Raw genomic sequence first — 22,360 nt, 5'->3', positions numbered from 1 at the left:
CACCTACGGTACCAGAAATGTACTCGGAAAAAACTCTGCTTACAGTACGGAGTACTACTAGTAGTAGTGATGAACTTATTGTGGCCCCGCCGCCGCCCTCTATCCCGACTCGGAGACCAAGGGAAGCCAAGAAAGGCACATGGCCAACGTCACCAAACATTCCGACGTTTGCGAAACACCACGCGGCGGCACAAGCCGATACGAATAGCATCTCATCGTACTGTGTGCATGGCGGAAGTGAATGTGAGAGAGGGGAGGATGAGAGAGGGGGATGAGAGAGGGGGGGGGGCGGGCATCCATCCAGGACAGGCAACCCGTGGAAAGCCACAAGTATCACCGCAAGACTATTATATTAATAACCCGTGAAGCTTACCGAAGGTATGGCTGGTGGAAAAGCATCTCATGTACAGTACCTGTGCAGCGTTGGCGCGAGTCCCAGGCATCGTCTTGGAGACCATGGACACTTCTCGTCAGGCCTCGTCCCAGCCACCCCTTCATCTCAACGCCTTGCTCAGCTCTGCTATACACGTACTGTACATGCCACGATATGTACTGTAGAGGGGGCAGCGATTCGAGACCATCTGCCTCGTCAGACGAGTCACGCCAAGAATCTCACGTCGTCCCGCGAGATGGGCTGAGGCGGTGGCGGCCCGGGCCCGTCTCTGCGCACTGGCATCTATTTGCAGACGAGGCTACCTGTGTGTGCATGTCCGACCTAGCAGATGGTCTGTTTGGAGAGGCTGCGGATGATTGCCTCTTATTATTATGTGCGCCATGGAAGGAATCAGCCCATTGGAAATACAACCAAGACCTGCATCTCTTCTGCCTGCACATGGCATCTTTGGTGCCAGGCCCATGGTGCTTTCGTCAGTCCTCGGCAGAGAAGGTGACACGTCTGGAGGTGTTGAAGAATCGAGTCGAGGCCCATCGCCCTATCATCGAGATGCTGCGTCTCTCATGGCTCCTCCTCAAGCGTCTTGCCGTCTTCTGATTGCCGCCTGCACGGGTACCGTACAGCGTTCCAGGTACTGTACCTACTTGCATGCTGAAAGCACCGACTTCCATCCACTGCCCTGTAATGTGCTTTCTCTACAGGGCACTCGGCGCCACGCCCCTCACTGTAAAAGCCCCCTGGGCAGCGAGAGGTCCCTAAAGTGCAAAGTACCATTTACCTGGAGGCGAATGGCACGGATGAAAGCGTCCTCGTTTGTTCTCCGCTCGTGAGCCGTTCGTAATTCCTTCATCCCTCTTTTCCCGCCCGCTCACGCCCACGGCCAGACGCACACCACTGCCGGTCATCTCCAAAATAGCCCCAGCCGGTTCTCCAGCCAGCACTGTCTGCCATCCTCTCACGGACCAGCACGTCTCCCCCTCCCCGCCCCCGCGTCATCGCCAAGTCAAGCGTGCTTCCTCCAGGATCGGCGGCCCACCGTGTCAGTGCGGCATCGTCGTCGTCTGATGTTGCTCCCGTTGCTCCCTGCCTCGCATGCAGCAGCAACGCATTCTGCCCGGTCAATGACATCAGACGCCCTTGCCGGCCTCTGAACCGACATGTTGAGTGAGCGACTGAAACTCATCACGACCCAACCAAAGAGCGAGTGTAACGCACCAGCTCTCGTCCACCGCCCTCCACGCACCGCATCCATCGGCTTGCTCCTCAAGCAGGGGAATTCTCGGCATCCACCAACCGACGACTCGGCTCTCCCTCCCCCCACGACGCCTCCGCGGACGCTCGACTACCCCGCGGCAGTTGGGATCCACGATGGAACCCCCTGAAGGCACCTCGTCCGACTACGAGTTCCTTTCTCCAATGGGTATGTCGTTGACGCACACCTCTTTTCCTTGATGCGTCGGGCCCCCCTTTTGTCTTCGGGAAGGGGGCCTCCTTTCCTGCCAGCGCATTCCCCACGTGTCTTGATCTTGCCCATACTGTTGGATGGTGGAACGAAGCCAACCTGCGGAAATGGTGATCACAATCATCTGCCCAGCCAAAGAAGAGCATATGTCGGCTCTTTTGCCTCAGACTATGCGCTGAGCCCTTGATGCCGTGCTTCCGCCCGGCTCGCCGTCGTTGGTCTCCTGGCTTCTTTCTGCCACTCATAAATCAGTTGTCCTCGTCACGATGGTGAACTATGCTCGACAGGTTTTGGTGCCTTGAGCAGCTTCAGAGACTGTCTATGGACCTGGGCCTATGAATCGTTCCTCCATCTAATAATGAGAACACGCATTCGGGCGCGGGAGACGCGGGGTCTGGCAATGCGTCATCTTCTACGGTTGTTTCCAAGTCTGTCTTGTTCAATCCGCCACTAACTGTACCTGTTATCTTGACAGGTTATGGCAACTCCTCAAGCTGTGGCTATTGTGGCGCTCGAGGGGCAACTCGGTCCAGACGTGAGTCTTCTTCCTTTCGCCGTCTCTGGGGCGTCTCGCGTCAGCCATCAAAAGACGCTCGCCAGGCACAGATCCACGAGGACTCTTGTTTTGTAACCGGACCATGTGGGAAGAGACTCACGATTTGCCGCACTCCTAGGCTTCTCCTACTATGCAACCGCAAAGTCCTTGAGCCCTCAGTTTTACCAAACCCTGCTTGATCGGAGTTGGAGACGTTCAGGAACGCTCCTGTATCGCCCCAACCAGCGACAGGCATGCTGTCCTCACTACACCATCCGGCTTGACTCCAGTCAGTTCAAGCCTTCCAGAGACCAGCGGCAAGCCATCAATCGCTTCAACCGATACGTGCTTGGCGAGTCATATATCAAAGAGGCCGCTCGAGTGTACCCGAGATCTCGGGATGAGACGAGGAAGCGAGACAACGAGTTCAAGCTGACAGAGCGGGTCCATGAGGCTGAATATGCCAACCTGAAGAAGCCGCCAGAGCCAGCGCACAAGCTTGCCGTCACACTTGAAGACGACGGCTTTACCGAGGAAAAGTACGAAGTCTACGACAACTATCAAAAAGTCGTTCACAAGGAGGCCCCGCAGGACAGAACTCCCCGTGCATTCAAGCGCTTCCTCTGCAACTCTCCCCTGCGGCGCCAGACCATGGTAGCCCCTGATGGAAGCAGGCGGCGTCTGGGCTCGTATCATCAGTGTTACCGGATCGATGGCGACCTCGTCGCGATTGGCATTCTCGACCTCCTGCCCGACTGTGTCAGCTCGGTCTACTTCCTCTACCACGAGAGCATACACAAGTATGCGCCGGGAAAGCTGGGCGCCCTCTTCGAGATTGCCCTGGCCACAGAAGGCGCCTACCGCTGGTGGTATCCGGGGTTTTACATCCATAGCTGCCCAAAGATGAGATACAAGATCGACTACTCCCCGCAGTACATTCTCGACCCTGAGGCTCTGAGTTGGGATCCGTTGGACAAGGAAATACTCGGAATGCTGGACAGAAAGCCCTTTGTCAGCCTCTCGCTGGAACGGCAAGCAGCCGCCAAGAATCGAGGGAATAGCCTTGATGACGAAGACGGCATGGATGTCTCTGAATCTGGCCCCGCTGCTGGCGATGGCAACAGCATTAATAGCGAAGACGATGATAACATTACTCTTCTGCAGTCTGACATGCCGGGGATCCCTTCTCTTGCCGAGATGGAGGAGGTCGACTTGGACCACATTGCCCTCAAAGTATTTCCTCGCGGGCCGCTGTTCGAAACGTCAGACTTGGTGGGCTGGGACACGAAGAAGATTACGGATTGGCCGTCCATCAAGGCGTCGGTAGCCGAGCTGGTGGCGGCTCTGGGGCCAGATGTTGTCGGCCGCATCTGCTTGGATTCGTCGCCACGTGAATGAGATGAGCCTTGGCCATGGAACGCTGATCGGTTGAGTTGAGATGGGGCAGATGTTGTATTCCCCCGATACAAAGAGGCGCAATGCGGCACAATGCAGTCTTGAATCCAGCTGCAGTAGGAACATGCCACGTTTTAACTGTGGCGAGTAGCTGATTGCACGAAGTTATGTTTCGTGCAGCCATTCTGAAACTTGCACTTCCAGAGATTGAACCGGTAGATGTAGGGGCTAGGGGACATATCCGTCGCCATGCTTGGGCCGTCGTTGGTTGATGAAGCTGGTCAGGAGTTGGCTGCAGAAGTGGGGGCTCCGCCCACCCTTGACATGTGCAATTCACCTAGGGACCACCTTATCGCTCACCTAGGTGAGGGCTCGACTTATCCTCAAAAAACTTTCGACTGCCAGCATCATCCCTCCGGTGTCGACCACCAAAGCCTCTCTCAAGTCATTTCTCCGCAAGCCTCATGGATCTGCGGTGACCATGGCTGCCCAACAAAATCAGTTCTCCCCGGCCGAACTTGCCTATCTCCACAGCTCCCTCTCTCTGCGACCGCCCATTCGGCCAGATGGCCGCACCCCGACACAGTTCCGGCCTCTGACGGCCGAGACCGGGATCCTGCCCGGCACCAACGGCAGCGCGCGAGTCTGCTTCTCCGACGGGACCGAGGCCATTGTGGGCGTCAAGGCGGAGATTGAGAAGACGGCGCTGCCGCTGGGAGGAGACGAGGGCGATGACGCGCAGCGCGCGAGCGGTGGCGCAGACGACGACAAGGTGCAGGCGAGGGACGACTGGCTGGAAATGACGATTGAGATACCCGGACAGCGAGACGACGAGCCGACGACGGTCTTCTTGGCTGAGATGCTGCGCGAGGCCCTCCTTGCCGACGGCGAGTTTGCAAAAAAGCTCTGGATCAACAGGCGCTTTCACTGGAGGATGTATCTCGACGTGAGTTGTCCCCTTGGAGATGCGTCAGAGAACTGATTGGAGTTGAATTGCTAAACAAGGCTTGTTCTGGACAGATAATCCTGATTTCTCCGCCCCTGTCCTATCCTCTGCCCCTGCTATCCCTGACGACGCACCTGGCGCTGCTGGCGACGCGGATACCGAGATTAAAGTCGGAGGGCGACGAAGACCCCATGTTCGACGACGACTGGGAGGCGTCACGGTTTCTGTACCCGCGCCAAGGCGCGGCGGCGGGATCGCGACCGCCCGTCACGCTGCTGGTCATCTCGGTCGGGGACAGCATCATCTTTGACCCGGCCAAGGAGGAGCTCGCCGTGGCCGACACGGCGCTGGCCGTGTCGGTGTCGGAGGTGCGAAGAGAAAGGGGCCCGGGGGACATGGACGTGGACTCGTCAGGCCGCGAGCTGCGGCTGCTGTCGCTGCGTACCGTCGATCCGCCGTCGAGGCTGACGCCGCCGGGGGTGCCCGACTCGGCCAATGTCGCGACAAATGGCGCGGCCCAGGCTCAGGCGCACAGCGCAGAGGGCCAGCCGGAGGAAGGGGTGTGGAAGGCGCCGCTCGGGGGCACCAAATTTGGCGTGCTCAACGGCATCATACAGGCAGTGCTGGACAAGGGGGGCGTGACGCATGAAGTTCTAGATGGCCTCGAGGCCATCGACCTTGCGTAGGGACTACGGAATTCTACAAGAGGGTCGGCACGCCCCGAAACCTGACCATAGACGTGTGCCCGACCATACATGTGGGGGCGGGACTTGAAAAGACGGGCGATGACGCACAGGTTCCTTTGTTGCATCGAGCTCGCGCCCTTTAAAAGATACCGAACTACTTCTTCCGCTGCGTAGGCTCCTCCTGGTCATCGGCGTTGTGTGGCGTGTCAGGGTCCAAGTCGGCCGCCGCGGGCACCGGGTCGGGCCTCATCTTCTCGCCCTTGCCAAAGACCATGAGGACCGGGTCCTTGGGCTCGATGCCGTGCATCTTCATGAAGAACCTGCGCTTGGCGACGTCGTCGAGGTGGCGCATGCGATGGTCGACGGCTTTGGCCGACTTGTCCTTTTCGTGCATGATGATGACGTTCTTCCACGCGGAGAAGAAGTAGGCGGGCTCGTTCCAGAGGTCCGAGATCGGGGGCACGAGGTGCTTAAAGGGCGAGTTGTGGACGAAGTTGAGGAAGAAGGTGTAGATGCCCAGGGAGAACAGGACGCCCTGCGCATGGGGAAGAATGTTTCCTGTCAGAGAGCGGCGGCGAGTGGAAGAGGCACGAGGAAAGGATACAGTACCATGGTGATGAAGACGTGCAGCATCCGATGGGACCAGATGCGATGGGCCAGGGTCCCCTCGGGCGGCATCAGGCCGGGATAGTTGCGAATCTTCTGGGCCGCCTTCTCGGCGGGCGACAGCTCGGGGGCATAGTGCTTGGGCAGGACGTTTCCCCTGAGGCGGGCGCCGTGCGAGGGCGGGTTGAACTTGGCGGGCTTGCCGAGCACAATCGTCTTTGCCTTGGGCGCCGTCGAGGCGTAGCGGACGCGGATGAGGCTCTGCGACGGCGGGATGCGGATGCCGCGCCAGGCCGGGCCGTGCGCGGGCAGGAGGAAGCGCGGGATGAGCGTCTTGGACGGCATGTCTCTTGGCGCGCGCGTTGGACCCGAGAGGGATGGAGTTATCAAGGGCGAGGGCCGGCGAGCAGCCGCAAGTGCAATGACGATGCTTTTTTTGTTGGCCTCGGGTGGAATTTGCCGAGCTTTCTCCTTTGGGTCGCCGCCCCAAGGAGGGAAAAAGCCGGGCTCCCGACTTCTCCCGCGGCAACCGACGAGCTGTGGCTGGCCCGGCCGAACTGAATAATTGCCGCGCTCCGATTGGGCCGAGCAGCAGCGCTCAGCCACATGGTGGCGCGAAAGCGTCACTCCTGTGCCATGCGAGCCGGGATCCATGCTGTCATAAACTTCTTGTTTTTTTCCCTCTCTGCCCTCTCTCGCTTTTTTTCTTCCCTCTCCCTCCATATTAGACCGGCCGCTTTTCCGCCAACACCCCCTTTTCCCCTTCCACCAACGGAGTTTGTTTTTCTGTCTTCTTGGGTACTCTCCCGATCGCAAGACAAGCTCCTCCGCCGCCCTCTTTCATTTTTCGCCCAGCTCTCCTAATCTCGCATACCCGTCTGATCCAAAATGGCTGGTGGTGAGTCGCCCCGTCAAGAATAGGCTGCCTGCACTTCCAACCCAACCCTTCTTCCCCGAAAAAGCCGAGCTCGGTCTGTGGCAGCTCGACCTGTGGCGTGATGGCTGGACAATGGCACGGGCTCAACTATAGCCATGAGTGGCCTCGACGGCTCGCGCAATGGCTCGCACAGCTGCCCATGTGCGCCTCCCCTGCCCGCGGCGCATCGGCGCTACCGGCTCGACGAGTTGTGCCATTGTCAAAACGAAGAAGCCGTCTCGATCGTCTCGCTCGAGTCCACTCATGGCTGCATCGAGCGGCTTCTTCACATCGTCGTCGAGATTCCCCTGCGCCACCCCCCGGGTAGTGCCCGAGTGGAGCCGTCCCCTCCACTCTCCCAGGCGCTGGCGCACGTCAAGAAGACGCACCAGCCTGCTAACCAAGCTCCCAGGCGACGCAAAGAAGGGTGCCAGCCTGTTCAAGACGCGCTGCGCACAGTGCCACACCGTCGAGTCCGGCGGCGGCAACAAGATCGGCCCCGCCCTGCACGGCCTCTTCGGCCGCAAGACCGGCTCCGTCGACGGCTACTCGTACACCGACGCCAACAAGCAAAAGGGCATCACGTGGGAGGAAAAGACGCTCTTCGAGTACCTGGAAAACCCCAAAAAGTACATCCCGGGCACCAAGATGGCCTTTGGTGGCCTGAAGAAGGAGAAGGACAGGAACGACCTGATTGCGTAAGTCGCCCCTTTTCGCAGCCGTCTTTGCCCCGTGGAGACGGCGTTGCACGCGTCTCGACACTCCGACCTTGTGGGATATTGTCTAACAGCAACTGCAGCTACCTCAAGGAGTCGACCGCTTAAGAGCGACTTGCGGCGTGTAATGATACGACTGAACTGATAGACCGGGGACGGCGGCGGCAGCGACGCTTGTACTATAGACCACCTAGACCAGTGCAGGGCACCCCTTTGTGCGTGCTTGCACTCGATTCACTCCTCTTTTAGAAGACCCTTCTGTCAGCTGTCCTGCCGCTGTGCGTGCCTCGTATGATATTTTTCTCTCTTGGCCTCGGCGTAAGCCGTAGAGTCTGGCATGGATGGCGGCTGCGTTGGATTGTAGACGTGAAAAAGATGGTTGCTCCCGAGCTGTCTTGGAATTCGGGTCGGCCGCGCCAGTTGCTCCAATAACAAGATGGTTCTAGTATTACCGCTTGGTTAGGCCACATCTAACTGTCTAGTTGCTGAGTATATGGTCAAGCTGACCATCCCCCCCCCCATGTAACCCGACCGGCGCCCTGCTTTACCCAGTAGTCAAGCCAACCAGCTTGACCACATACTCCCAGTTGCTGCTGTTGACACTCTGCGCCGCGCTGCCGCAAGTCTTCCTCTTTGATCAAGCTGCCGTCGCTTGGCCGTTGTCTATGCTGTATTGAGTCCCTTCCAAGCTCCTTTTCCCTTTTCCTCCCCACTTCTTGCCCCATCCCCCCATTGTCTACACAAACTCGGCTGCCCGAAGCTTGTACGAGGCGATATCCTTGACGCTCGCGCTCGTGTTTGCCAGCGCATACTCCCAGTCCTTCTCAGCAATGACCTGCGGTCCGCCGCCGCCGGCCGCCACCCACTCCTCGAGCGCGTGTTCGGCGGCCTTTGTGTGCAGGCCGCTGAGGTCGGCGCCGCTGAAGTTGGTGCAACGGGCATCGAGGGCCACGGCGGCCAGCCGCTCCAGCGTCTCGTCCGGTGCGTTTTTGTGGCGTGTGCGGTAGATGGCGCGCAGAATGTCGACGCGCTCCGAGGGCGTAGGTAGGTCGACGAGGAGCTGGACACTGAGCCGGCCAGGGCGGAGCATAGCTTCATCAATCATCTCCGGGCGGTTGGTGGTTCCGATGACGTAGATACCCGTGCGATCCTTGACGCCGTCGAGTTCGGCGAGAAGGGCGTTGACCACCCTGGCGCCCGAATCGGTGGACGAGTTGTTGCGCGGTGGCACGATGGAGTCGATCTCGTCAAAGAAGAGGATACACGGCGTCGAGGACCGCGCTCGCTGGAACAGCTCCCTGACGGCCCGCTCCGACTCGCCCACGTATTTGTTAAGCAGCTCCGGCCCATCGATTAGGATGAAGCTTGCCTGGGCCTCGTTGGCGACAGCCTGCGCGATCAGAGTCTTGCCGCAGCCGGGAGGGCCCCAGAGTAGCACGCCAGCCGGCCGATTCACGCCAAAGTTTTGGTAGAGCTCTGGATTCTTGATCGGCCCTATGATGGAGGTCTGCAGCTGCTTGCGGGCCTTGTCCAAGGCGCCCACCTGGTCCCAGGTGACGCTCGGGATCACGGTAAAGCCTTCTTGTCTTAGCGACGGCGTGAAATCTTCCATGGCCGCTTTGAAGTCCTCCATGGTTTCCGAGGCTGGTATCCACGAACGGGGGATTGACTTGGTGAAGAAATCTGCGTGGACGCCAAAGTCCAGATGTTCGCTGAGCATGACATGGCCGGGATCGGCAGCGTCGGCCATTCGCATCAAAAGGTTGCTGGTTGAGCGGGCCGCGATCTCCGCAAGGTCAGAACCAACGTAGCCATGGGTAGACTTGGCGATCTCATCCAGATCCACTTCATCAGCAAGAGCCATGTTCTTGGTCAAGGCTCTCAATATATCTCGTCGTGCGGCGCAGTCTGGTATCCTCATTTGCATTGACTCGGAAATGAGACCAAACCTGAGGATCGCCGGGTCGACATCGGCGGCTCTGGATGTCGTTGCCAGTACGAGCACACGGCCTTCTTGCCCGACGCTGTTGCGAATCCGCGCCATCTGATTTGCGAAATTGTATGCTGCCCGGGAATGAGGTTCGTTATAGCTCGATGAGGTCGACCGCGGCATACATCGATCAATCTGCTCGATGAAGATGATGCTCGGGGCCAGACTCATGGCCGTGTCGAAGGCTTCGGAAAGGCTCTTTTCGATTCGCTCGGGGTCTTGGAAGCAGCGAGCTAAAGAGACGATCGGTACGCCAATCCTTGCCGCCGTGATGCGAACAAGAGTCTTCTTCCCGACGCCCAACGGCCCAGAGAGTAGTATGCCTTGAGTCAACCGCTTGGTCTTGGAACTGAACAGGCCCGAGCCTCGTAGAAATGCCCAAGCGTAGCGCAAGAGCTCGAGATAGACCTTGCGGTAGCCGGCGAATGGCTCTGGCTGCCCGGGCTGTTCGACGATGTAGCGGCTTGATCTCTGTTGGGTCTTTGCTTTTGACCTGTCTTGGTTGGAAGTAGCCATGGCGGCCGTGTCTGCGCCGCTGACTCGCTCACCGTTGTCGTCTCCGTCGGCCTGAGCACGGCGCTTCTTAGCGGCCGGCTGCTCGCCTGATGCCCGCGAGTTTTGGTCCATCTTCCAAAGCTTTGTCAACTGGCGGTTCAGCAAGAACTGGTTTTCCGTCACTTTTGGAGGTTCGGCCTCGTCGATGGCCGCCTCTGAATCGCCCGACTCGTCCTGCTGCCGCTCCTGCTTGCGGATCTGTAGCGCCCTGTCGATGGCGTCCTCGAGGGTGCGTTTCTTTTGTCTGCTGAGACTCGAGTTGGACCGTTTGATAGCCTCATATATGGCAGGAACGGACTGCTTGAAGGGCTCGGCACCGTGGTGGGTTGCCTCGATGCTCTTGATGATCTGATAGACGTCCCGGTCAAGGGAAGTTCGGAAGTGTAAGTTCCGAGACATTACCTCAAGGTGCTGGGCCGGGAGACTGTTTTTAGAAATGTGTGTGATGATGGATGTGGAAGCTTGGTGGTGCTGGACTGAGGGACTGTTCCAAGAGATGAATGTGATGATGGATATAGAAACTTGGTGGTGCTGGTTGGTCTGTCTGTACGTTGGCGGGGCTTTAGAGGCATCCTCTGTTCACGTGACCCGTGACATTTTGGAAGGTTCAAGGCGGTGCGTTACGAGTGATTTGCAAAAAAAAATTCACCTCCGTGCCTTCTTTTTGTAATGTGCCGCAGGGCATCGCGAAAAAAAAACCGGCGGGAGAGGGCGAGAAACAGCCAAAAAGGGTAATCATCTTGGCAACCAATCCTGATGCAGGCTTGGATCAGGCCCAAAGTTTACCAGCTCATTGACCAAGCCACAAGCCTCGAATTGCCGATGGATACGGATGAATTTTCGCGGTTATTGACTTCACCTGTCTTTAAGTTCCCGACTAAGTTGATCCATTCAAATCGGTCAAGCTTTTCTCGGTCGAGGTTGAGAGTTGAGCCGGTTGGTTGGGGGAGGATGTTGACGGTCACGTGCCGTCTGCCTCAAGGCGCCATCTGCTAACGACACGCCCCACACGTGATTCTAGTAAAAACAGGCACCAAGTACCTCTTCGTTCGTCATCTCATGTTCCGGCGGAGTTTTGCGACCGCCAAACCCCCGCCAGCCCGGACGCGCAACCCCCAAGGCCCCGACGGCTCGCCATCGCGCGCGCGCTGCATCGCCAACCATGGGCGGCAAGGCGAGCAAAGTCACGGCGCAGGACAAGTAGGTGGCCTGTGTACCCCGGCTTTCTTTCCCCTTCTCCTGACCACCCCGGTGCCAACGCAGGGCGATCCTGGACATGAAGAACCAGCGCGACAAGCTCCATCAATATCAGCGGCGCATCACCGTCTTGACCGACCGGGAGACGGACATTGCGAAGCAACTGCTGGCCAAGGGCGACAGAAAGGGGGCGCTCCTGGCGCTGCGCAGGAAAAAGTACCAGGAGTCGCTCCTCGCCAAGACGGACGCGCAGCTGGAGCAGCTGGAGAAGCTGACGGCCAACGTCGAGTTTGCCCAGATACAAAAAGACGTCGTCTTTGGTCTGCAACAGGGGACAAAGGTGCTCAAGGAGATTCACGCGGAAATGGGCGGCATCGAGCACGTCGAGAAGCTTATGGGCGAGACGGCCGACGCGGTTGCCTATCAAAAGGTATGGCGCCCCTTGACTCTATCCACGGTCCATACTAGGAGAGTGTCCGTGCCGGTTCAGATGCTGATCTTGGTCCTCGGTAAACAGGAAGTCAGCGACATGCTGGGCGGTCGAATCTCGAACCAAGACGAGGAAGAAGTGGAAGACGAGCTGGCGGCGCTACAGGCCGAGGTGGCAGGCCAAGGACGAAAGCTGCCGTCAGTCCCGAACGCGCGGCTGCCCGAGCGAGAGCGGGAGGCAGAACAGCAGCCCGTGGGGTCCAGAGAACCAGATGGGCAGGCCATGCTCGCGGCATGACGGGATTGTGCCGGGTCGCGGGGCCAAGATTGATTTTCTCTCTCTCGCCTTATGTCCCCTGGAGAGGGACGGGCTGTTGGTCACAGCGAGCATTTATACATCGGCGTCGGGGGCTTTACGGTAACTTGGGCATATTGGAGAGAAGATAATCTCGTTTCCATCTTTATAATGAGCCATGGACTTTTTCAGTCGCGACTTATTTCAAGTCGGCGCAATTTCCCACGCAGCGCTTCAGCTTCCATACTTGGCAATGAGCTTCTTCAGAATGGACATGGCCCCGCCACGATAGCCACCGCCGAAGATGGCAAAGTGGTTCAAGTGGTGATACCTGCAAGACACCGAGCGGCGACTGTCAGCGTGCCTGGGCGACCGACAAAGAGATCTGCAGGCGCTGTGCGGTTTGCGGCACGCGTGTCACTACTGCTACTACTCACAGCTCGTATAGCATGAGGCGATCGTCCCACTCGGCCACGGGCTCCGCCTTGGGCACGAGCTTTGTGTACTCGGCCCAGAAGCCGGCACCGAAGCCGCCAAACATGCGCATGATGCCGAGCTCGTACTCGGAGTGGCCGTAGACGGCCGACGGGTCGAAGACGACCTCCTCGACGGCGCCCTGGCCGCCGATGCGCCGGCGGGAGTGGTTGCCGCTCCAGAGGTCGCCGTGGACGACGACGGGGGTGATGGGGGGCTCGAGGCGGCCGTCGCCGATGAGGCGCGGGACGACCTTCGCCGCGACGGTTTCAACGGCGTCAGCCAGGTCGGCGTCGCGGCCGTGGTTGGTGGTGCTGGCGCGGAGGATGGCGCGCAGCCGGTTGTCGGCGTAGAAGTCTGCCCAGGACGACTTCCAGCCGTTCTCCTGGGCCGTCTCGCCGCAGCAGGTCGGCACGGGGAAGCCAAACATGGGCCGTTCGTGGCCTTCGGGCGCCGGGGCGGGCGTCGTGTGCAGGCGGGCCAGCTTGGCGGCGAGGGAGAGGCCGGAGGCGGGTGCGGCGCCGAGGTCGAGGAAGTCGGTGGCTAGGAAGAAGCCGTCTGCCGACAACGACAGGGGCCCGTGGGCGTGTGACTTTGGGCAGAAGTCGGGGACGGCGTGGTGGATGGCGTTGAGGGAGGCGTGCTCTCCTGGGGAGGGGCGGGCCGTCGTAGGCGGGCGAGGGTGCGTGTCAGCGCCACGGCCAGATGGTATCTTGCGAGACGGTATCTTGGACGCACGAACCGCGAAACATGAGCTCCGAGGCGGCGCCGGCGCCCGTCTTGACAAAGTAGTTGTTTGTCGGCCCGCCGTCAGTCACGGTGGACAGCTTGAAGGTGGAGGAGAAGCCGGAGCCGCCGTGCGGAGCCATTGTGGTCCGGCTAGCATCAAGCCCGAGGGCCTCGAGTATGGCCGGGTCGACGGTGGAGGGAGCCATGAAGGATTTGCGCGGTGCTTGGTGTGGCTGTGGGCTGTGGTTTCGGGCTTTATCCTCGGGAGCAACAGCGTGACGTTTTGTCCAGACCCCTCTTGGAGGGGGTGGGTGTGTGTGACGTCAGTCAGTGCCTGACTCTCTCGAGGCAAAGCAAATATTCTCCCTGCTTCTTCATCGTCTCCCTTGCTTGAACATGTCTGGGTTCGCGAAGAGCGCTCACCGGATACGTCTGGTAAATACATTATTCCCTTCTTTGTTTGTAAAGGAGAGTCGCAGTGGGAGATGCTGGGGAGTTTTTCTGACAAAAATAGCAAGTTTTTGAAACGCTTTCTTTTCATCTCTCAGTCATTTATCCTTGAAATTCGTCATTCCAGTCTGGTGAAAATAAAGAGATTGGTTCAAAGAAAAAAAGTCGTAACGGTCAGCGCTCCGGGACCCCGGCGCCGCCGCCTTCTCCACCCACCACTCCACTCCGACCGGGTTCCTCCCCTTGCCTTGCCGGCGGCCAATTCCGGGGCCGTCGGAGCTTGACAGTCGGCGGCCAGCGGGCATTAGTCCGGTCCCGCGTCATCTCCACCAAACCCTTGCCTGTCCGCCGCTGCATGACGCCGCCTCATGCACACGGTACATGCATGGCCAGTTACATGACTTGTCGGTTGTTGTGGCGGTGGCTCCCTTGTTCATAAGCCCATCCATCATAGGCCGTTGCCGGCTCTTCACTCGTCCCTCGCTCTCCCCCTCTTCTCAATCTTTGACGATGGACCCATGATCGATCTCCTTTCTTACCTTTGCCTTGGGGGTGGCCCCCTTCTGAAACGCCCGTCATGACGAGCACCATGTTGACGATGATGACGGTGAAAATGATTCATGACTTTGCCGCCCAGACAATCCCTTTGAAGAGCGCCCCCCCAAATTCCATGTTCAGAGTGAGTGTGTGTGTGTTGGGTCGTCGTCGTGTAAGCGTCTTGAGCATGGCCAGTAAAGGCATCCGAGCCGGCGCACCTCCGCCACGCCCTCGGGTCCGGGGAGCTGGGCGCGGGGAGGTTGAAGCAGGCGGCGCAGGGGCAGGCCGACGAGTTGCTGAGCGGTGGGGGAGGAGTGCAGTGGCGCGCGAACCAGCTGCGTCGTGAAGAGGGCATGGCTGGGAGGATGGTCGGTTCCAAGTGCGTCGACCTTGTGTCTAGTGAAGTGAGAGACGGAGGGTTGAGGTGTATGTAGAGCAAAGGGAGTGGGTGAGTAGGAGGAGGGAGGATAAACCGTAAAGGTAAAGAGGCGGAAGAGGGGAACGACGACAAGCTGGGGAGGAGAAGCTGCAGCCAACAAAGAGGTGAATGGGCCAAGGACGAGGTGCTTGGGCCCAACCGATATTTATACTTGACGGCTTTGCCCTCGGTATTCCCGTCGACTCATCCCCAGCCCGCCGGAGGGTGGAGCCAGCCGGGTCCGAGAAGTACACCCGCCGGTTCACCTGTCGGCTCTCTCTCTTTCCTTCTCACTTTTCTCGCTGTGAGTGGTCTCGCGGTGTGGGGACGGACGGACGGTTTGATGCCCATCCCATCCTCGATCGCCCGGGGGGGGGTGAGAGGGGGACCCATGGGATGGCGTCAATGATTCAGGGATAGGGAGGGGAGAGAAGGAAAAACAGGCAGGAACTTTGCACGGTTTCTGTTTCCCTTTTTCTCCATCTGCTTATTTTGCTCTGTTGCTCTGATTCCTTTCTTTTTGGGGGGAGAGCAGAGAGGAGAGGGGGCGTTTCAGGAAGATGCAGCTTTCCAGACGTCATGTTCTCTCTCTCTGTCCGTGTTGGTCGCTGCTCTTGCTCACGCAGGACATAAAAATGCACAGGACATACCTTGACCAAGCATGCGTTTCTCAAACAAACAGTCCCTTTTTGGCCTCTTGTCCCAACATTGAACATGATCCTCCCCCTCTCGTAAAAACGCCTTGTTCTTGCCGAGTTAACCGCAGACCCAAACCTCAGCCCGTCTCTCTCCGAGCTTCTGCCGATGCCGGCGGTGAGCCGGGCAGTTTTATCCTGTCAGTCGTATATCCGTGGCTTCGGTGGCGCGACGCGAGTCCCAACGCCGTTCGGCCGCCCGTCGGGATTTCTTAATTTTCAGCGTGGTACCAACAAGGGCCCAAAAGCCTGTTTGAGCCTCATTTTCCTTTCTTGCCGCAATCCTCTTTTCGGGACGGGCGGGTCTGGAAGACGGGGTGTGCGCGTAATAAGAGGTCGAGGGAGCAGGGGGGGGACGAGTCTACCGGTACTCTGCACCTCTCTCTTGTCTTCTTCAGCAAAACATGCGGCAAAGGAACAAGGCAATCAAACATCTAGAATACGGCAAATTAAAAAAAGAAGCCTCGCCTTCTCTGCCACTGCCTCTGCCTCGACCCGGAGCAAGACACGCCCCCTGCGACGCTACCGCCGCCCCGGCCCAATGAGCTCCATCCAGGGGCGCTCCGGCCCGGGAGACCCGCCCGGCAGTCTTGAACCTTTCGTCCGAGACATGCAGTAGCCGAAGTCAACCGACGCGGTACACGGTAACCCTGCTGACCGAGTCGCTGTCACGGCATTGCTCATGTCCGTGACGAGTTACAACACCCGCAAGCATCAAGCATCAGCCCCCCGGGCCTCTGTCGAACACACGTGATTAGTAGATCGCCTCAAGAGACCAGGGCCCCCGACGAGACACAAAAACGACGCCGTCGGAGATAGCAATCGGACCGCCGCCGCCGCCACCGCCTGCCTGGCATCACATCACACCCAGTCGACAGCTGTATCAGGAAAAAAAATCTCGTTTTGCATGCCGTGGCATATCACACTCACTCTCTCTCTGTCTCTTTCGTCACGCAGACTCTCCGAGCCCTTCCTTTCCACTGTTCCACCCAATCGAGGTAAAAGTAATACAAGGCACACGCGCAATGCCCCCATGTCTAGATACCCAAGGAAAACTCGACGCCAACGTCAATATCGCGGGCTGCACACCGTGTCAGTACCGTCTCACGTGCGCCCGTCGGGGAGCCAACTCACCCAGCTTCACCACCTTGGATAGCTGCACCGCCTTTTCTGCCGCGCTCTGCAGGTCGTCAATGGAAAAGATCTTCATCCCCGACTCGTTAATCAGCTTGTGCGCCTGCTCCACGTTTGTCCCCTGCAGCCGCGCAATGATGGGGATCTTGAGGTTGAGCGTCTCGGCCGTCTTGATGAGGCCGTTGGCAATGTGGTCGCACCGCACAATGCCGCCAAAGATGTTGACGAAAATGGCCGTCACCTTGGCGTCGCTCGTAATCAGCTCAAACGCCTCCTTGATGGCCGCCGGCGTCGCACCGCCTCCGACGTCGAGAAAGTTGGCCGGCTGGCCGCCGTTGATCTTAATGATGTCCATGGTGGCCATGGCCAGGCCCGCGCCGTTGACCAGGCAGCCAATGTCACCGTCCAGCTTGATAAAGTTGAGGCCCGACTGCGCTGCCCGCACCTCGTCCGGGTCCTCCTGCGTCGTGTCGCGCCACTCAAATACCTCTTTTTGGCGGAACTCGGCATTGTCGTCAAACCCAAATTTGGCGTCCATGCACAGCACCTGGTGGTCCGACGTCTCTGACAGGGGATTAATCTCAATCTGCGTGGCGTCGCGCTCGAGGAAGATCTTGTAGAGCTTCTGGATGGTGTCCTTGGCGTCTTCAACGCACTGCTCGCTGAAGCCGAGCTTGCTGGCGATGCCGCGCGCAACGTCGTCCGTCACGCCTTTGTTGATGTCGACGTAGGTGGTGATGATGGCCCCGGGCGTCTCCTTGGCCACCGTCTCAATGTCCATGCCTCCCTGCGACGACGACACGATGACGGGCGTCTGCGAGGCGCGGTCCATGAGGATGGCCAGGTAGAACTCGCGACGGGCAAACTTGCGCTCGCAGATGTACACGGCGTTGCACAGACGGCCGCCGGCGCCCGTTTGCTTGGTGATGAGCTTGTGGCCAATCATCTGTTGGGCAAACATCTCGGCTTCGTGAGGCGAGTAGATTACGCGCACGCCGCCCTTGAGGCCATTGTCAAACGTTCCCTTGCCACGGCCGCCGGCGAGAACCTGAGCCTTGATGACCATGTCCTCGGTTCCGATATCCTTGGCCACCGCCTTGGCCTCCTCGGCCGACTTGGCTACAGAGCCCTTGGGAACGCCGACTCCATACTGCGGGCACGGGTCTTGTTAGAAACTTGCCCCAGCAAAGGCATTTGCGTACCGGGCCAGTGGGAACAGACCTGTCGCAGGAGGTCGGCAGAAAGGTACTCGTGAATGCTCAGGGCCCGTCGTTGCTGAGCGACACCGGGGAACCTGGCCGAAGGGACAATCTGAGGCTGTCGCGGCCATGGTTAGCATGGGCCAAGCTCGAAAGACCCGAGGGGGGAGGGAGAAATGGAGAGGCCGGAGTTGTCGGAAACGCGCGCACCTTGGAGGCGTTGAGGGCCGACGCCAGGGCGCGGGGGCTACGGCCAAGTCTGAACATTCTGGGGGAGAAGATGGCGGTCGCCAATGGAGAGGCAGGAGGCTATGAGGCAAATTCGGGCGGCGTAGAGGACCAGGCGAGGGATGACGACAGGTAGCAGCAGCTCGACAAGCACGCTCAATCTGGAAACAAAGCTGCTCCGGCAAGCTTCAACCCGGGTTTCGCCGACAGAGGTCGTCGGAAAATGGTTTCACCGGCACATACAGACTGCGGCACTCCGACCCGGGTCTGGCATGTACCGTGCTGCTTGTGTGCTCCGGTGGATACTTGCAGGCAAGGTATGACTGTATCGAGTAGATGCTCCCTACAACTACATGTACGCATCGAGCTGCTCGACTTCTAATTATCCTCTCCATCAACTCCGGAGCATACGCCCACAATCAAGTGCTCCATCGACACAAGCTCATCCGCCTCGGTTCCCGCCGCCTCCACCGCCATCTCGACTTTAGCAAGCAGTGCGTCGAGGCCGCCAAGGAGATAATCTAGAAGCTCTACAAGATCTTTCCTCGAGCGCGACGCCATACAGATTGAGATTAACCCCCTGTCAGAGACGTCGGACCATCAGGTGCTGTACAAAGGTGCGGCAGGTAGTACTCCGTACAGGCGGTGCAGTCGGGACTCACCTTTATTAAATCAGGAATTGTTACATGTGCTGGGCGTCTGCCTTGGAAGAGCTTATTACTTCAAGACAGAGATGAACATTTTGATTGGTTGGGCGGTGCGTGTTGCGTTGTCCGCCCCGCGATAGGGACTGACATATCAACGAGAAGACAGTCTAAAGTCTAACAAGAATCGAGGACGCTGACTTGTCGAGGCTATTGTCGGTTTCTCCCCATAGAAATTCCGATAACGTATCCAATGCCCAGCGGTAGAACAAATCTTTCAGATCTACAATGGCGCCAGAAGTCGGTAGCCCTACTACCCCCTTGGTCCCCAAAGGAGCCTACTACCAGTCCATCCGCAAAACTGAAGATTTTATCAGGCCAATCATCGCTCGAGCGGTTTCCTTGCCCTAGCATGCATGAGCTTGAAGAACTCTCCAAGTCCGACTCGCAGTACACATCGCTACACAGCATCGCCCGCTCTTTCAAGGACCCCAAGGCCATCCGCAACTAGGTCACGTCGGTCCTTCTAGCAGGCCGGGACACCACCGCGGCCATGTACATTACGAGCTGTCCGCCTGACTCGAAGCACGGGCAAGACTGGGTAAACGTCTTCGACGTCTTGGGAGTCGCCGGGACGCCAACATACGAGACCCTTAAAGACCGCAAGTATGGCACCAACGTTCTCAACGAGACACTGCGTCTGCACCCCGCCGTACCGTTGAACATGCGCCAGGCGCTACAAACCACGATGATCTCCGGCGCCCCAGGCGAGCCCGATATTGTGCTTCTCAATGGGGACACGGTGACCATCCACACACTGGGGATACACGGCCGCAGAAACCTGTATCTAGTCGTGTCTGACCAGTTTGCGGACCCCGCCGTCTTCATCCCGTATCGATGGGATCAATGAGTTCTAAGACCGTGGACGTACTTGCCGTTTAACGGGGGGCCGAGGATCTGCGTCGGTCAGAACTTCGCCCTGACGGAGATGGCTTTCTGCCGTGAGTATGAGTTCCAAGGCTGGTCAGACTGCTATAATGCTGACCCCGATGTCAGTTGTCCGTGTTGCGCAGCGCTTCGAGAGAACCGAGTACCGTGATGAATAGAACGCTCAATCTTGGCAAACTGAAATTATCGGAACGCCGGCTCTTGGAGTGCTGGTGGCTCAGTATGAGCCCCAGGGGGAAGAGACATATTCACACCCTGAACTATGTGTCCGAAGCCGACGCAAGCACCACGATATGTCTGAACAACCTCCCCAGCAGGAAATCCGCGCACTCGTCATCGTCATGCCTTTACCGAAAAGTCTGCCTGTTTATTTGGAGCTGGTTGGCCGGCAATAGAGAGATGCGAGCAAAATAAATTTGCGACATTTTCTAACAACCATTCGCGAACACGTGCTTGTTTACCGAGCTTTTCTACATCCACCCTACCCACGGCGTCCCCAGGACCTTGCCTTTGTCGTCGAACCGGATGCCCTCACTCCTCAACAACCGCCTCTTTTCATCCAGCGTGATTCCCTCGCCGTCGCGCGGCCACTTGCCTTTGAACCCGCCCAGGCTCATGCCCGACGCCACGACGCGATGGCAAGGGACGTCCGGGGCGAAGGGGTTCCGCCGTAGGGCGTTGCCGACGGCCCGTGGCGAGGAGCCCAGATGTGCAGATAGCAGGCCGTACGTGGTGACGCAGCCCTTGGGGATGTGGCACAAGGCTGTCCAGACGCGCTTCTCGTAGGCGGAGCGGTCGGATTGGGCTATGCGGGCGAGCTGGGCTGTTGTGTCGCTGTCGAGGACGATTTCACCCGGTTTCCTGGCGGTCTTGGCGGTGGCAGGGTAGCTGATAGCATTTGTCCGGGCGACTTTGGGGGCCGGGGCTGGGGACGCGCTCTCCTGCATGCGCTTCCTGCCGGCAGCCATCTGGCAAGCTGATAGACGGGGGGAAGAGGTGACTTGGTCCTGGTCTTTTCCTCTTGGAGAAGAAGCGGTGAAATGACCGGGATGGGATGCCGGCAGCCGTGTAAGTCGAGTTGCACGACCTCGACAGCTGCAAGCTGCACGATGAATGCAGAAAGGGAGCCGGGAGATTCGTCGAGCCAAGGAAGGCAGCAGGCAAAGAGAGCGACCAAGATACTTTCATACACGTGTGCTTCGAAGGAGAATGCACGATGAGAAAGGGTGGTGAGTAAAGGAAGGGCTCCTCAGCACAGCGTGAGCGGCAATGACGCCCTAATAAATAGCGCGTGACGTACGGCGCCGCCAGACATCGAGAGCAACACCAAAGACGCCAGGTCACGTGCGAGAGTCGGCTTCGGAGCAAGATGGCGAGGTGCAAGATCCGCCACGCGGGCCGCTTACAGTACACGGAGCTTCTGATTGATGACTTTAATGTTCTATTCAATCCTTCATCTCTTCTATCAAGTGTGCCTTGAGGAAAGCACAGGGCAGTGACAACCATTCTCAAGCCTCTCTATGGCTGATAAGTCGGCAATAATGGCCAAGGCAAGCCCCAGCCCGGGCATCAAACATTACCCATGAAAACTAGAACACGTAGAAAACACAAAGTGGCGTTGCTGCTCCGCTGCCTGCGTGAAACCAAGGAGCCCGACAACGCCAGCGTTGCGCCGAGCGATGCTGTGTCGCCTTTCGCAAATGTCCCAATGCCACACTGCCACGGGGCCGTTCCTAGCCGCCATATCTAAACCCATGCGCAAATAAGAGTAACAGAAAAAAGGGAAGGAGAAGGCGGCTGCGCAGAGTCTTCTCCAGCATAGCCGATTGCGGGTCGACGCCGAGACACCGGCAGTTGATAACATCCACCTCCATGATGCCCGCTCTGGTGTCTCTTCGCGCCGGCCCTTCGCTGGATTGCCGGCTTCATAGAGGGACGTGTATGCCTATGGGCCCGGTTGCCGTTTTGCATTCGCACACCGCGTCGTCCTATACCATGAATGACTCGCCGCAGCCACACTGCTCCTCTGTGCAAGTCAGCCTCTCGTCTCGTTACCCATGTACGACTTGGGGACGGAGTGTGTATACTTATGTTGGGGTTCTTGAACACGAATCGCTGGTTCAGCTTGTCCTCGGCCCAGTCCATCTCGCTGCCGATGATGCTGAACAGGGCCTTGCTGTCGATGAGCACCTTGACGCCGTCTTGTTCCACCGTCTCGTCGAACGCGCCGGGCTTGTCGACGTACTCGAGGTTGTACGCCAGACCGCTGCACCCCCGGTTTCGCACGCCCACCTTGATGAGCTTGGGCTCCGGTTGGTCGAGGAGGGCGCGTAGCTGCTCCACGGCGGCTGGTGTCAGCCGTATGGCCGCCTTGCGGGCACGCAGCTTAGGCCGGGGCCTCGCGGCCTTGGGCTTTGCGGCCGGCGCGGCATCCGTCCCCACCACTTTGGGCAGCGGCTGTTGCGACGAGGTTTGGAGCGCCGTGGCGGCGGCGGCCGGCTCTGAAGGCGACGGCGGCGGCGGCCTAGTCTCGTGGACACGCGGCAGGGGCTCGGGCTGCGTAATGGGCGTCTCGGGCACCGAGGCGGGCCGAGGCGGGCTTGCGGTGGGCAGCGGATACGAGTGGTAGGCGGTGGCGGCGATTCTCGGCGTCGACGTCGACAAGGTCCAGAGGGGGCGGCGACCGTGTTGCATAGCCGCGCGGACCACAGAAAGAGAGGCGTTCATCTTGAATTCATGCAGGGCGGGGAGTGCGCGGCTGTTTCGATGACTGGAGGTGAAA

The 22,360-nt window shown here is 58.8% G+C and overlaps 11 protein-coding genes across 11 annotated transcripts; 5 read left to right on the top strand and 6 right to left on the bottom strand.

Moving 5' to 3' along the window:
* Window positions 1–1,762: 1,762 nt before the first annotated feature.
* Window positions 1,763–3,789, top strand: HRG_07881 (arginine-tRNA-protein transferase; the record flags this gene model as incomplete). Its single annotated transcript, XM_044866352.1, has 5 exons — window positions 1,763–1,814; window positions 2,332–2,391; window positions 2,531–2,621; window positions 2,682–3,477; window positions 3,556–3,789. 5 exons carry the CDS (start codon window positions 1,763–1,765, stop codon window positions 3,787–3,789), a joined length of 1,233 nt encoding a protein of 410 aa, XP_044718241.1.
* Window positions 3,790–4,267: 478 nt separating this feature from the next.
* On the top strand, window positions 4,268–5,418 carry HRG_07880 (3' exoribonuclease family protein; the record flags this gene model as incomplete). Its single annotated transcript, XM_044866351.1, has 3 exons — window positions 4,268–4,732; window positions 4,807–5,100; window positions 5,155–5,418. The coding sequence occupies 3 exons, from the start codon at window positions 4,268–4,270 to the stop codon at window positions 5,416–5,418; spliced, it is 1,023 nt and encodes a 340-aa protein (XP_044718240.1).
* Window positions 5,419–5,572: 154 nt separating this feature from the next.
* HRG_07879 (uncharacterized protein) lies at window positions 5,573–6,369 on the bottom strand (the record flags this gene model as incomplete). The annotated part of the gene is made up of 2 exons (XM_044866350.1): window positions 5,573–5,953; window positions 6,028–6,369. 2 exons carry the CDS (start codon window positions 6,367–6,369, stop codon window positions 5,573–5,575), a joined length of 723 nt encoding a protein of 240 aa, XP_044718239.1.
* A 687-nt stretch (window positions 6,370–7,056) lies between these two features.
* HRG_07878 (cytochrome c domain-containing protein) lies at window positions 7,057–7,764 on the top strand (the record flags this gene model as incomplete). Its single annotated transcript, XM_044866349.1, has 3 exons — window positions 7,057–7,264; window positions 7,353–7,638; window positions 7,740–7,764. 3 exons carry the CDS (start codon window positions 7,057–7,059, stop codon window positions 7,762–7,764), a joined length of 519 nt encoding a protein of 172 aa, XP_044718238.1.
* A 628-nt stretch (window positions 7,765–8,392) lies between these two features.
* On the bottom strand, window positions 8,393–10,600 carry HRG_07877 (ATPase family associated with various cellular activities (AAA) domain-containing protein; the record flags this gene model as incomplete). Its single annotated transcript, XM_044866348.1, has 4 exons — window positions 8,393–9,261; window positions 9,316–9,720; window positions 9,772–10,143; window positions 10,195–10,600. The coding sequence occupies 4 exons, from the start codon at window positions 10,598–10,600 to the stop codon at window positions 8,393–8,395; spliced, it is 2,052 nt and encodes a 683-aa protein (XP_044718237.1).
* Window positions 10,601–11,363: 763 nt separating this feature from the next.
* Window positions 11,364–12,125, top strand: HRG_07876 (snf7 domain-containing protein; the record flags this gene model as incomplete). The annotated part of the gene is made up of 3 exons (XM_044866347.1): window positions 11,364–11,401; window positions 11,465–11,828; window positions 11,916–12,125. The coding sequence occupies 3 exons, from the start codon at window positions 11,364–11,366 to the stop codon at window positions 12,123–12,125; spliced, it is 612 nt and encodes a 203-aa protein (XP_044718236.1).
* Window positions 12,126–12,356: 231 nt separating this feature from the next.
* HRG_07875 (fructosamine kinase domain-containing protein) lies at window positions 12,357–13,531 on the bottom strand (the record flags this gene model as incomplete). Its single annotated transcript, XM_044866346.1, has 3 exons — window positions 12,357–12,453; window positions 12,560–13,244; window positions 13,339–13,531. The coding sequence occupies 3 exons, from the start codon at window positions 13,529–13,531 to the stop codon at window positions 12,357–12,359; spliced, it is 975 nt and encodes a 324-aa protein (XP_044718235.1).
* Window positions 13,532–16,462: 2,931 nt separating this feature from the next.
* On the bottom strand, window positions 16,463–18,025 carry HRG_07874 (ATP-grasp domain-containing protein; the record flags this gene model as incomplete). The annotated part of the gene is made up of 4 exons (XM_044866345.1): window positions 16,463–16,506; window positions 16,560–17,709; window positions 17,781–17,870; window positions 17,969–18,025. 4 exons carry the CDS (start codon window positions 18,023–18,025, stop codon window positions 16,463–16,465), a joined length of 1,341 nt encoding a protein of 446 aa, XP_044718234.1.
* A 1,158-nt stretch (window positions 18,026–19,183) lies between these two features.
* On the top strand, window positions 19,184–19,736 carry HRG_07873 (cytochrome p450 domain-containing protein; the record flags this gene model as incomplete). Its single annotated transcript, XM_044866344.1, has 3 exons — window positions 19,184–19,521; window positions 19,585–19,631; window positions 19,687–19,736. 3 exons carry the CDS (start codon window positions 19,184–19,186, stop codon window positions 19,734–19,736), a joined length of 435 nt encoding a protein of 144 aa, XP_044718233.1.
* A 312-nt stretch (window positions 19,737–20,048) lies between these two features.
* On the bottom strand, window positions 20,049–20,546 carry HRG_07872 (6-O-methylguanine DNA methyltransferase, DNA binding domain-containing protein; the record flags this gene model as incomplete). Its single annotated transcript, XM_044866343.1, has 1 exon — window positions 20,049–20,546. The coding sequence occupies one exon, from the start codon at window positions 20,544–20,546 to the stop codon at window positions 20,049–20,051; it is 498 nt and encodes a 165-aa protein (XP_044718232.1).
* Window positions 20,547–21,566: 1,020 nt separating this feature from the next.
* On the bottom strand, window positions 21,567–22,305 carry HRG_07871 (iron-sulfur cluster biosynthesis domain-containing protein; the record flags this gene model as incomplete). Its single annotated transcript, XM_044866342.1, has 3 exons — window positions 21,567–21,604; window positions 21,666–22,134; window positions 22,183–22,305. 3 exons carry the CDS (start codon window positions 22,303–22,305, stop codon window positions 21,567–21,569), a joined length of 630 nt encoding a protein of 209 aa, XP_044718231.1.
* Between the last annotated feature and the right edge of the window lie 55 nt (window positions 22,306–22,360).

The sequence above is a fragment of the Hirsutella rhossiliensis genome (genome assembly GCF_020360975.1).
Source record: "Hirsutella rhossiliensis strain HR02 chromosome Unknown scaffold00009, whole genome shotgun sequence".
NCBI lineage: Eukaryota > Fungi > Ascomycota > Sordariomycetes > Hypocreales > Ophiocordycipitaceae > Hirsutella > Hirsutella rhossiliensis.
The sequence above is the reverse complement of the archived record's forward strand: the minus strand, read 5'-3'. Positions and strand labels throughout refer to the sequence as shown.